Raw genomic sequence first — 12,425 nt, forward strand, 5'->3', positions numbered from 1 at the left:
TTCTGTCAAGGTTTTTTTTTTTAAACTTGAATAAAATCAAAAATTTTCTTTACCATCACCTTTTCAATTTGTAAACAGTTATGTCAAGTTAATATAAATTTAAATGTGGAAACCCTGCACGTTATACAAAATTGAGCTAAGTACGTTGTGTGCTAGGCGGTGACGTTTTCTTCTTCCTTACCAGCACTTATCGATGCGTACCGATTTTGCATCATTTTTCATGACAGTTTGAAAGTTTTGATACTCATTGCCCTATAATTTCGGAACCGGTAGTTGGATCTTTATAAAATTGCTATCTTTAAAGACACTGAGAGCTTTAATTTGAATCATGATTTGTGAAAATCCGTTTTTACCGTTGCTGAGAAATCGAAGTGAGTTCCGGTGTTGGAGCTTCTCTTCACTATCATCGGTGCTTCCGGAAGCGGAAACCGGGGATTAAGGCAAAGTCTTGGCATTACATTCCTGTGGTGGAATTTGGCCTTTCTGTTTCAACAGACTTCGCAGCCGATTCTTAGTGTACAGAATCATTGCATGGTTAGTGCTACGATTTTAATGACACTACGAATCCTTCCAGGTAGGGGCTCGAACAGACGACAGCTGGTTTGTAAGACCAGCGTTCTATGCATTGAACCGCCAACCCGGGAAACCGGGGATTAGTAGTCCTAAATTAGGTTTATATATCCACTAACTGACAAGATCTGTCAACTAGATAAATTTAGCAGTAAGTTTTATTAAAATGTGCACCTCGTTTCGCCATCGCTTGTGAAAAAATACTCATGGAATTGAAAATTTTCATTAATCGTTTTGTAATACCGGAACCGGAAGTCGGATCTGGATAAACTTTTCGAGGACTTCTTATAGAATTTTATGACCTTTTATTTGTATCTTAGTTTGTAAAACTCGGTTTAGAAATTTCCGAGAAAATTGAGTGCGCATTATCTCATGGATTTGCACATATTGCCTTGTAATACGAAATCTGAAGTCGGATAAAGATAAAATTCAATAGACAATTTTTTTATGGGACCATACGGCCTTTCATTTGAATTTAAGTTTGTAAAAATTGGTCACGCCATCTCTGAGAAAAGTGAGTGACATTTTTTCATTTTTTTGGTGCAATTCCGGAAATTCATTTTTTTTGTGTAATTCCGGAACCAGAAGTCAGATCGATCAGATAAAATTCAATTGCTATCTATGGGACCTTAGGACTTTTCATTTGAATCTGAGTTTGTGAAAATCGGTTCAGCCATCTCTGAGAAAATCGAGTGACATTATTTGTCTCATACACACATACATACATACATTTGCTTAGTTCGTCGAGCTGAGTCGAATGGTATATGGCCTTGGTTTTCACAGTGATTGTATAGCCTTTCTACATCAGAAAGCAAGAAGGCATAGGATTCGCTCAAACTCTCAAATCTCGAGATCTCACATCGATTTAAATTTATTAAAACATATTCCTCTTATTACTTAAATATCATCTTAGGTAATTCGTCATTAATTATGAAATCTTCTCGGAAATATTATTTGAACCAAACGATTAATTTCTATAAATTATAAAATAAGCTGTTATTTTCAGACATTTTGTTGATAATTTCATTAACTATTTCGAGTTTGTTTGTATCATCACATAATTTCTATTCTAATTTAGCTATTGGTTGAACTCATGGTCGCAGCTGTAATCAGAACTAAGTCTTAAAAGGGTCCTTTATTAAATTGAAACTCCAATGAATGATGTCTCGAACTGGGACATTGGATAGTCTACCTTAGGTACGCAAAGAATTTATTAGTTGAGATCTGACATCACGATACTCCACGCATGTCCAAACGACATGATCAATATCCCGATAACCTTCTCCACAAGCACAATGATTAGTCTCGGAGAGCCCAATTCGAAGGAGGTGTGCGTCTAACGTGTAGTGATTGGTCATGAGTCTGGACATCATACGAATGAAATCCCTACTCATATCGAGTCCCCTGAACCATGCCTTTGTCGATATTTATGGAATAATTGAGGGCATCCACCGACCCAGATCATCTCTATCCCAAGAAGCTTGCCAGCTGGAAAGTGTTCTTTGGCGAGATGCGCTATATAATTCGTTGAAAGTAATCGGTCGCTCATAAATTTCACCCTCAATAGCACCACGTTTGGCTAAAATATCGGCTCTTTCATTGCCAGGAATGGAGCAATGAGCCGGGACCCAGACTATAGTGATTAGATAATTATTGTTCAATATGTCGTTCAGACACTGTTTTATTTTGCCCAAGAAAAACGGTTCATTCTTCAATTTTCTTTGCGTTTCGCCTTCGGCTCGTCAGTGCTTAAAGCAGTTCAAGTAGAACTGCCATCTCCGCCTAGCAGTCCAACTTAAACCGCTAAGCAGACGCAAAGCTTACACAACTTATGTAACACTTTTGGATATTACACAGAAGTGCAATATCCTTTCTGACGTCTCGGGCGTAAACGAATGACAACTGGCTACTGGTCGCCGCAGAGATTTGAACATTTAGGGGTTTTTGTGTTTTGTGCAAAAAGCACATATTTTGTTTCAATTTTCTTTGCGTTTCGCCTTCGTTCATTCTTGCCAGTCATGTTTGAGCGAATGGCTTCAATTGTACTCAGACTATCTGTGAAGAGGAAATAATGGTTTGGAGATAATGTGACGATTACACTCAAGGTATAATAAACTGCTGCTATATAAACAGATGCAGGTTCTTGAAGCCTGAATGAGGTCGAAACATTAACTTCTTCAATTCGCAATCCGTCCGTGTAAAACATTTTCTCAGAGTCAATTTGCCTGAACTTACTTGAAAATATTTTTGCGATTTTCGTCGAGCGTAGATGATCCGGAAAGGCAGAAATATTTTAACAAGTTAAAAATAGAATCACTAATATTTAACATGGATTTTTTAAAGGTCGCTCGAAAAATACTAATTTACTCGAATTCGTCAATTACTCACTGACTGTAATGGATAAGGGCAACCATATGAAAGGTGATTTTTTGCTGGTATCCTTTTGGTAACACTGTTTTTGACAGATCACGCGTGAATCGTGTCTTGTGTAATTGGATCTATTATTTAATCATGAATCGTCGTTTGGTCTATAATTTAATCATGAATGAGTGCTGGCAAAGGTGTAGGAAGAATCACTTTTTTTTATCAAAAAATTGTGTTCAGCGACGAAGCTCATTTTTGGTTGAATGGATACGTCAATAGGCAAAATTGTGGAGTGTGGATTATCGGCCGGTTGTGTGAATTTTGGGCCGGTGGCATTATTCGTGAAATATCAATATTAACATGTTGGAGAGAGTGTGCCAAAATTGGATCTTGTGCATGGGCCATCTAAAGCGGAGCCACGGCCAACATGTGCATAAAAATATTACATTAGATTTTATTGATCGTTCTATTGATTCCAATGAAGATTTCATCAATTTTCTCAATTTTTGTGGGCGTTTGTGTTTTTTTTTTGAAAATCAAATCCTATATCTCCTAAAAATCATCCTTTATTATATAATGAAATCAATGCAACGTAACGGTCTACTATAGTATGACGTCTAAAAAAATAAACTAAACATTTGATAAGATGAAATGGCGATAAAACTGGTTTCGAAAAAAACCCGAAATGTCCTAAGACAAAAAGGCCACAGTGTTGAACATTCTTTCGAATATTTTTGTTGTTTTTAATTTGTTTTGATTCGTACATACATGTTGTCATTTTTCGATCTAGTATCGTTCCAAGAATGACCAGAAGTCAATCAATTAATGTATTTACATTTTTACATTTTTCCAATTCGAGCTACTATAATTCTATAACTATCATTCATAGCGAACAACAGGCCGCTTACCCACGGCGTGAATGCAGAGTTCCCACATGGCCATCATCACTCATTAGCGCTTCCAAAACGAGCACGTGTTATGCTGTGGATAATAGACACCCAATTCAAGTGCCATCTTCACTCCGGTCGTCCAGTGTCCGGAAAGAGGGTGGGAACACAACCAATCACGACGAGCAAGAAAAATATAGCCCAATCTGGACTACACCATCTGGACCGATCGAGTGAACGTGCGTTCATTCATAGTTCGCAGCTCACCAACACCAGTGCCGAAGCTGGTATTGCAGGAGAGGCAGGTTGTCATGTCAACATACGTTAAACATCACAGCAACAGCAACAGCAGTAGCAGAGGCAGCAACAGCATATAATGGTTAGTGGGAAAGAGAACACCTCAAATCGTTACAGGTTTGCATTGGCGGGCGGTGAGTATAAATTCTCTCTCGCCCACTTGTGGATGAATGACGAGCACATTTCCTTCTGTTCGTGTGTGTGTGTGTGTTAGTGGTGGTAGTTGGAAACGACTCAAGAACGTGACAGGAAAGACGAATGAGCGACGGGAAAAAAATTCTACCCCTTATTTTTCGTGTCTTCTTTTGCGTAGCAGCCTGGAGCTAGTCCAGAGCCTTTAAGGCTTTCCACGTGACAATGTTAGTGCTACGCCGGAATGGGTGGATGATCCTGAATGCTGTTAGTGTGTTGGTGCATTCATGGTGTAGTTTCGCATAGGGACCTCGTTTTTATTATTTTTAATATTTATTTGACGAATTGTGGCTTTCTGCACTCAGTACGTAGTTGACATTAGACGGTAGTGGTTCGCTGGGAGCATAATTATTCGGTGATTGATAGGTGGGTGCATGAAAGTGAATTAATTGATGGGTACATAGTGAAACGTTTTATTTGGACTGTTGTGGTTAGTGAGCGCGAGAATTGTCCTCCAGTGAAAAAGTGGTGTTGTGATAGCTATATCGGACCAACTAAGAACAACAGTTAGTAGCAAATTAAGGATTTTGTGACCGCAAGTGTAACTTGGATACCACCAACAGCGATGATGTCAAGCGCATTGCATAGCGATCATATCCTGCGGCCCCCGCAGGAAAGTGCAATTTCGAAACCGCGAGCCGTCTACAGCATCGATCAAATTTTGGGGAATCATAACCACCATCATCTAAGGACTACCAACAATAACATCATCAGTATCAATAAAAACGGTGAGTTTATCAATTCGATCGGTGCTCAGCTGTTCCCTTCCGATTGTTGTTAACAAAAAAAAATACAACAGTGCCTTCACTTATCAACCTGAGACGCAGCGGGACCGCAGAAAATTATCGCGAGGGTGACTATATATATCGTGAGAAGCCGGCCAGCTGCGGAAGTTCAATTGGCTAATGATAATCTAATAAATCAAATTGTCGAAATCGAGGCCCCGTTGCCCGTTCTGTGGACGTCTCGACGGAAGAATCGGTTCATTGTGTACGGAAAGTGGTTATTACGGGCGTAGGGTTTCCGTAGGGAGTTTACCGAATTGGTTTGCTACATTGATGTCGTTTCAACAGTGCGAGGGAGGGAACAGAATTGATGCATTTGCATTCACCTTTCGATTGGGTAATTAAACACACCTGGCACGCTGTTGGGTTTTATTGTAATTCTCGAATCTCCTGATGTAAGTTTCTCTGCCGCCTCCGTCCGGTTATTATTCATAGTGTTTCGTTTTGGGTATAGATTTGATGTTTCGTATATAAAAAAATGAAGAAGAATAAGTTCAACAGGCATCTATAAAACCTACAGTTTTAGACTAGAGATTAATTCCGTTGCCATTTTTGATTTCCTAATGAGCTAATCTACTAGTAAATTTAGTAATAATGTTATGCATTTTGATAGATTTGAGTTATTGTGTGGCTGGGATAAATTAGATCTGAATTACGGTTTCTTTTAAACGGAATTCAAATTTTGATTGGAAGTCTTTTTTTCTACCATCTCTTCTTTAATTCTATTCGGTTGATTTCAATCAGAACTGATCCGTGTGGTCTAATCAATTTATTTATTTACACTCAAAATAAAGCATAGTCAATCTACAGAGGGCGGTCATCAGTCTCTCCCTGGACAGTGTTTGACAGCTTTATTTCTTTAGTCTCAAAAAAACTATTTCAAGTATGAATTCGTATGTACTCTGGCGGATTCGTGGCTGCTGGGTGTGTTGGCTTTAGAATATGACTAAATAGCGAAAATTTTATAATTCTCTGGTACTTATCATGGCATTTTGAAACAAAACAGTTTCTTGATTTGTGTTGGGAGAAAACAAGTGAGTTATATTTGGTCCGATTTAGATGGTTCTAAGAAAATAAAAAATGAATCAATCATGAAAAAGACAACGATGTTACGTGCGTCGTTCTAAAAAAAGTCTTGGCACTATTTTTTATTCAATTCTATTACTATGGTATCGTACAAATGGAACGTATACTGATTCCAACTGTTTTCTCTGATAGTACTCTAAAATCTGTTAAAAAAATGTTGAAAATTGGGGCTCCACATTTTTTTTAATTTAATAAACTGCTCACATTAGTGTGTAGACCAACACTCAATTTTGAATAATTTATTTCACTTTGTTCGGTATGACGTATAGTCGTCATGAACTCAGTACTAACGAAAAATAGATTGGAAAATGACGTGGTTACAAAGATATTGTAAAAAACATGTAGTATTGCCCAGAGGTAAATTAAATATGGTGAGATCACAAGGGCAATACTGAAATTTTGCCCACACAATGTACATAATCATTGCATTAATAATGCCACTAAAAATCCTTCCTGATCGGAGCTCGCATTACTGTCTGATGTTGTTTTTGCTTGAGAAAACTGAAACTGGACCCAGGGTAGTTTCATCAAACAAACACTTTTCATGAAACTGTGTTGGTTTAGCAATAAGCAACGGAGATTTGTAAAAACAAAATAAAAACCAGGTTCGAAACTAACTCGATTTTCAGTTCAACAACTAGCTTCAAACAAACGGTTTGACAGCAGTTAGGGTGGAAACTTGGTTAGGTTTGGCATCAAGCGAAAGTTTCATCATAACCATAGTAGTTTCCCCGGATTAGAGTTGATGACAGGTTCAAGTCCTATACCTCGTTTTGGGGAAGTTACTGTCGTTATTTTTATTTTATCATCAATTTATTAATTTTCCAGTCGATCTTTCGTTGGGTAGTGATATAAAACTTGTTTTTCATCATTGGCCTCAGTTTGCAGAATAGTGAATATATTTGACGAGTCGTTTATTAATAATACATAAATGCAACATAATTGCAATGCAACATTAAATTATATAATCAATTGTATTATATAACCCAAGTAACAATTTTTGCTACTGTAGCTTGTTTCTGATCAGTTAAAAAAACAGCTTGCGTGACTCAATAAGCGCAATTTTGACTAGTGATAAATGACATAATCGAGATCAGTTAAAAATAGGTTGTCGTTTCGTTGCAAGAGCATACTATAACAAATTAACTTCACGCAACATGAAAATAACTTATATCAAGTAAATTTGGTACAACTTGTCGCCAACAATAATGTTAATAATAAAGGAATTATAGAAGCTTTTCCAACCATAAAAGGAAAAAGCATGTCGTTTGTAATTACAAATTAATGCGATGCACATATTTTGCAACCAACTTCAAACTATCGAGCGAAATTCAATTCTAGTGAAATGTTTTTTAACGCTTCTTCAAATAAACTTCCTTTTCTAGTGTCCTAAATGCTCGAAATTTATCCATGTAGGCTAAATTAACATTTGCTTAGTCTTTAAATTCCACCATAAAGAAAAAGTACATGCTGCTGAGACCAATTCTCAATCCATATATTGCTGTTTTCGGTTTTACGGTAGGGAATCGAAGCAAAATGAATATCATTTCAAAGCAAGAAAGAAAATATTTTTGTCATATTACTTCTTGAGATACCTTAAAAGTTTGTCAAACCACCTACTCATCTTTAGTCTTTAACAAAAATGTGTCTATATTGCAATTTTGTTACCATTACAACCAAAGACAATCTGAATCAATGCTTAAATTTCATAGTGCAATCTAGTAATATCTATGTTACCGCTACATGAATTCCCACTATCCTACAATCACCGTAACGGCTTTCACATACGCTTACGTGTTTTTAAACGTTTCGCAACGTCAAATGAACTTATTTTCAACTAGTAGCTAAAATCATGGCTACGACAAGATATATGTTGGAATTAAGTAACGATAATGGCTGAAAGAAAAAGTCGGATAGATGTAACTTAATTTGGAAAACCCGTTTAAGTACTTTTGAATGCAAAAACCGTAAAAAACATTGAGAGCAAAAACCGGACTCAAATTTTGCAATGAAAGAATCGTTTATAAATATATTCTTTAGAAGAACCGGACTAAAAAACTTTCAATACAAAAACCGGGCAATAATTTAACCGGTTCTTCCAAAACCAATGTTTTTATCCGGTTTTTGTATCCAAAGTTTCTATCAACTGTCGCTGTGGATGAAACATTTTTTTTATTCAAAAACCGGATAAAAACATTTGATATGGAAGTACCGGTTAAGTTTTTGTCCGGTTTTTGCATTCAAAGTTTATTTATCCGGTTCCTGTAAATAAATGTTTTTAAACAATTCTTGCATTGCAAAATCTGAGTCCGGTTTTTGCTTTCAATGTTTTTATCCGGCTTTTGCATTTAAAAATACTTAAATTGGTTTTCCAAACTAAATTGTTCCTATCCGATTTTTGCTTTCAGCCGTTCAACTTATATATGATAATTATTCCAATATGACAAAAAGATGTGGTTATTGGTAACTTAATCATCTATTTGGTAACTAATTATATTAAGAATAAACAGTGCGGTCACCATTAGAAAAACCAGAGTAACATAAACAAAAAGATGTTCGTGATTTTGTTGCAATATGGTTTAAATTTAGTCGTATTGGAGATTGCTACTTAGTTGGAGAGAGATTCACTTCGAATAAATTTCTTTTGGTGAACTGCTTCAAGTATCTATGAAAGTAAAATCTTCCTAACTGAATGCAAATATAGTTTAAAAAAACAAACAGATTTAGTGTGACATTTAATTAGCTCAAATGAAGCTGCATTTAACGTTGAATTTGAGATCGTAGGAAATGTGAAAATAAATTGCAAATTATCATTGAAACTATTGGCGTTCTCTCATCTTTCTGCACGGAAAGACCGAAATCAGCATTTTGGGGAAAGAAATAGTTGATTTTCTGATTTTAGTTAGTTATTTTTTGAGGCAACTAAAAAAATCTTACTAATTGCTAATTTAGTCACTAAATTTCTGTTTGAGCTGTTAGTAGAATGTTGTCACTAATAGTACTGTTGTTGTACCGTTGAATTCCACTATGTTATATCACGTCATTACACTCTCACAAAGTCACTATTTTCACAGTCACTATTTTTTCGAAGGTGTATCAAACGTTATAATACAGATACGTATTTCGGAATGCTATTTGCATCCTTCTTCAGTGTATCGGTTTTATAAACTTATAAAACCGATACACTGAAGAAGGATGCAAATAGCATTCCGAAATACGTATCTGTATTATAACGTTTGATACACCTTCGAAAAAATAGTGACTGTGAAAATAGTGACTTTGTGAGAGTGTAATGACGTGATATAACATAGTGGAATTCAACGGTACAACAACAGTACTATTAGTGCTAATTTAGATTTTTTAATTCTCATTCCCTTAATAAAAATAAAATACTTGTTGAAAGTTTCAACAAGACTGTCCTTTTTAGCTTTTTAATGGATTGTTTTGCTTTGACACTTCTCATGAGTTTTTGGCTAATTGGTTTGTTAATAAAACCAATTTCATTTTTGTGTTCTTTGTGGTGTCCTTCAGTAACGATGGTGATAGATAAAAAGAAACAAATATTCTAATTTTAATAACAAAATTAGTTGTCAATGAGAATTTCGTGTTGGATTGAAATATTGCTGGTTTTTGTCCAGGATATTCGCCAATTAAACACAAACATCTAAAAATAAGAGTTTTTTCCAGCAAAGTAAATTCTCAATTTTAACTTATTTCATAGTTATTTTGTAAATTTTGTTGTTAAAATCAACTAATTCAAAAACAGTAATACGAATTAGGCGCAAAGGTAATTTCGGTCGTTCCGTGTGGCAATTTCGAAATTCCATACAACAAAAATTTCTTGTCAGTTCAGATCAAGAACGTTTCGAGATTATGTTTGGTTCCGTGGACTAAATTGATACATTCAGCGCAATTTCTAGAGTTAAATGACAACAAGTTTATAGTTCCTGTTCCTGTATTTGAACAAACTAAGATACAACACGTGGTCGAGCGTTGGAATGATGAAAATATTGTTGATTCGTGGTCGCATATTTTTACCAGTTGGTAGCATACGATATATTTCAGAACTCGTCATATATTTTGTATTACTTAAAATTCGGGCATCTATCGCATTGATCAGCTCGCTGGACTTAACGAGATTGAGTTTTGCATTCAGGATATAAAGCGTTTCTGAATTTTTTTATACGTATACGCTCTTTGGGGTAAATTTCTACCCCAGAATTGAATTTTGTCTAAAATAACTAAATTTTAATGTATTTACAAATGAACGGTACGTATTTATTCCAAAACCTATCGCATGGAGGCTTTTATAATAATACTTGAGTTTGGTAAATTTTTCTATGAAATATAAATTTTATATATATTCATTTTTCTATAACTTATAAATATAAATATAAATATAAATTTTATATATATATTTATTTTTCTATAACTCCAGTATTTAAAATTTTTTGTGGTATTGTAAAAGGTTTTAAATTGTTTTTCTTTTAATGAACGGTAAATGTTAAATCAGTTAAAAAGTGTATTTATTCCGATATATTTGTGAGCAACAAATGTAAGTATTTATTAACGCCATATGGAGGTTGTGCTGTTGTATATTAATTATGCAAAAACTAGGAAGGAACTACACACTTAAATTTTATTGCTGAATCTAGGAAAAAAAATGTGCTCGGTAACCGTCTCGGCAAAATGTATAATTACTGAGAATCTCGGCAATCCTAAATTTATTACTTGTCAATTATTGCCGAACTTGTTAGCAGAAATTTTACTGTTAGTTCGGTAAAAGCAATCAGGATTGAATCATGAATTGCCGAGTCACCAGAAATCGAACGTGGAACGTGGAATCTACAAATATTAAGGGGAACGTGCCATTTGAACCAATTTGTTCTGATTCCTGATATTACATTAACGAATTTCAGAAAAGAGCACGTGAATTACTGAGCAATGAGCAAAATGTCGTGTTGCCAATTCACTTCGGCATTTCAAAATGCCCAGCTCGAGAATCGGTTTTAAGTGTCTCCTTTATTCATGAAGTCAAAAATATCGATTTGTGCTCTATAAATATTTTTATCAACTGGTTACTTCTGCATACAAGATATATATTGCTATCGTTCAGCAATGTTGTAGCTAACAATATCCTTCACATTTTTCTCTTGTGCTATATTTGAATATTTGGCTCACAGAAAAAGTTATAATGAAATTTCCGAATTTTTGGCTTTTAACAAAACACTAATGTGAGCGCTCTCGTGGGGTACATTTGTATCCCAGGTCAACTTATAAAGCTCAGCCGGTTAAAAAGAATACAAATAATGCACCAGTGTGAATGAAAGACTAAACATCAGATTAAAGTATTGCTTACGGTTACAGTAAGCCATAATTAAACAATGGAGGTTTGAAGTAGCTCCAGTTATTCTATAAGCAACAAAAAACGGTTTCTCGTTTGGAGGCTTTACCTACATTTAGAACATATGCCAATTGAAATTTCTCGGCTTCTTTGGGCCACACCCAATGATGCAGTAAGATAATCTTGCATTGGAAGGAGTAAAGTATCTAATCCATAGTTTTAAGATTCTTCTTGCCTACGAAGCATTCACGACACGTCGATTGTCGTTTATATGTTCTTTCTCTTAAGTTCCCGAGCATTCAAAAAAACTTCATTTTTCGAGAGAAGATTTTGTAAAACTAGCAAGTTTTTCGAATCTTTGATTCTCGAGCTCGGCATATTGAAATGGCGAATTAGATCGGCGACAACATGTTCTTTTCTGAAATTCCTAAATTATAATATACTGATATCTCGGTAAAGCGCATTCTTTTGCCGAAGTTTGGCATAATAATATGCTGAGCTTGTCAGTAAACAACAAATATACCGAAATCAGCAAATCCATTTGCGAAATTTCGAACAGTGAGTTAGCTTTTACTGAAACTTGGTGAGACATTTGTCATCTAATTTCTCTTTTCGACTTTGCAAAGCAACACGTCGCCGTTGCTCGTTTTTGTAAGAAAATTTGAACATAAACCATTACATAGTATTATATTATTACTTAGTATGATGTTTGCCACTTGGGTAGCGCAGCAATCACAGAAGAGTTGGTTGGATTTGTCAATTTCTGTTAGTAGGGATGTCGAATTTTTCGAGTTACTCGATTATTCAATGAACGAATATGATTTTTTTAAACAAATCGATCAAATTTTAATCGATGTGCAGGGTTATTAATCGATAACATGATTAATTACTCTATTATTA

The 12,425-nt window shown here is 35.2% G+C and overlaps 1 protein-coding gene across 1 annotated transcript in view; it reads left to right on the top strand.

Annotated features, from left to right (window-relative positions):
* Nucleotides 1-4,623: 4,623 nt before the first annotated feature.
* The window catches only part of LOC131436765 (retinal homeobox protein Rax), a 43,376-nt gene continuing 35,574 nt past the window's right edge, over nucleotides 4,624-12,425 (top strand). Inside the window, exon 1 of the mRNA XM_058605669.1 lies at nucleotides 4,624-5,038. Within this exon, the coding sequence (XP_058461652.1) occupies nucleotides 4,876-5,038 (163 nt within the window). The 5' untranslated portion in view covers nucleotides 4,624-4,875. The remainder of the gene's footprint in view (nucleotides 5,039-12,425) is intronic.

This window comes from Malaya genurostris, chromosome 3 (assembly GCF_030247185.1).
Source record: "Malaya genurostris strain Urasoe2022 chromosome 3, Malgen_1.1, whole genome shotgun sequence".
Classification (NCBI taxonomy): domain Eukaryota; kingdom Metazoa; phylum Arthropoda; class Insecta; order Diptera; family Culicidae; genus Malaya; species Malaya genurostris.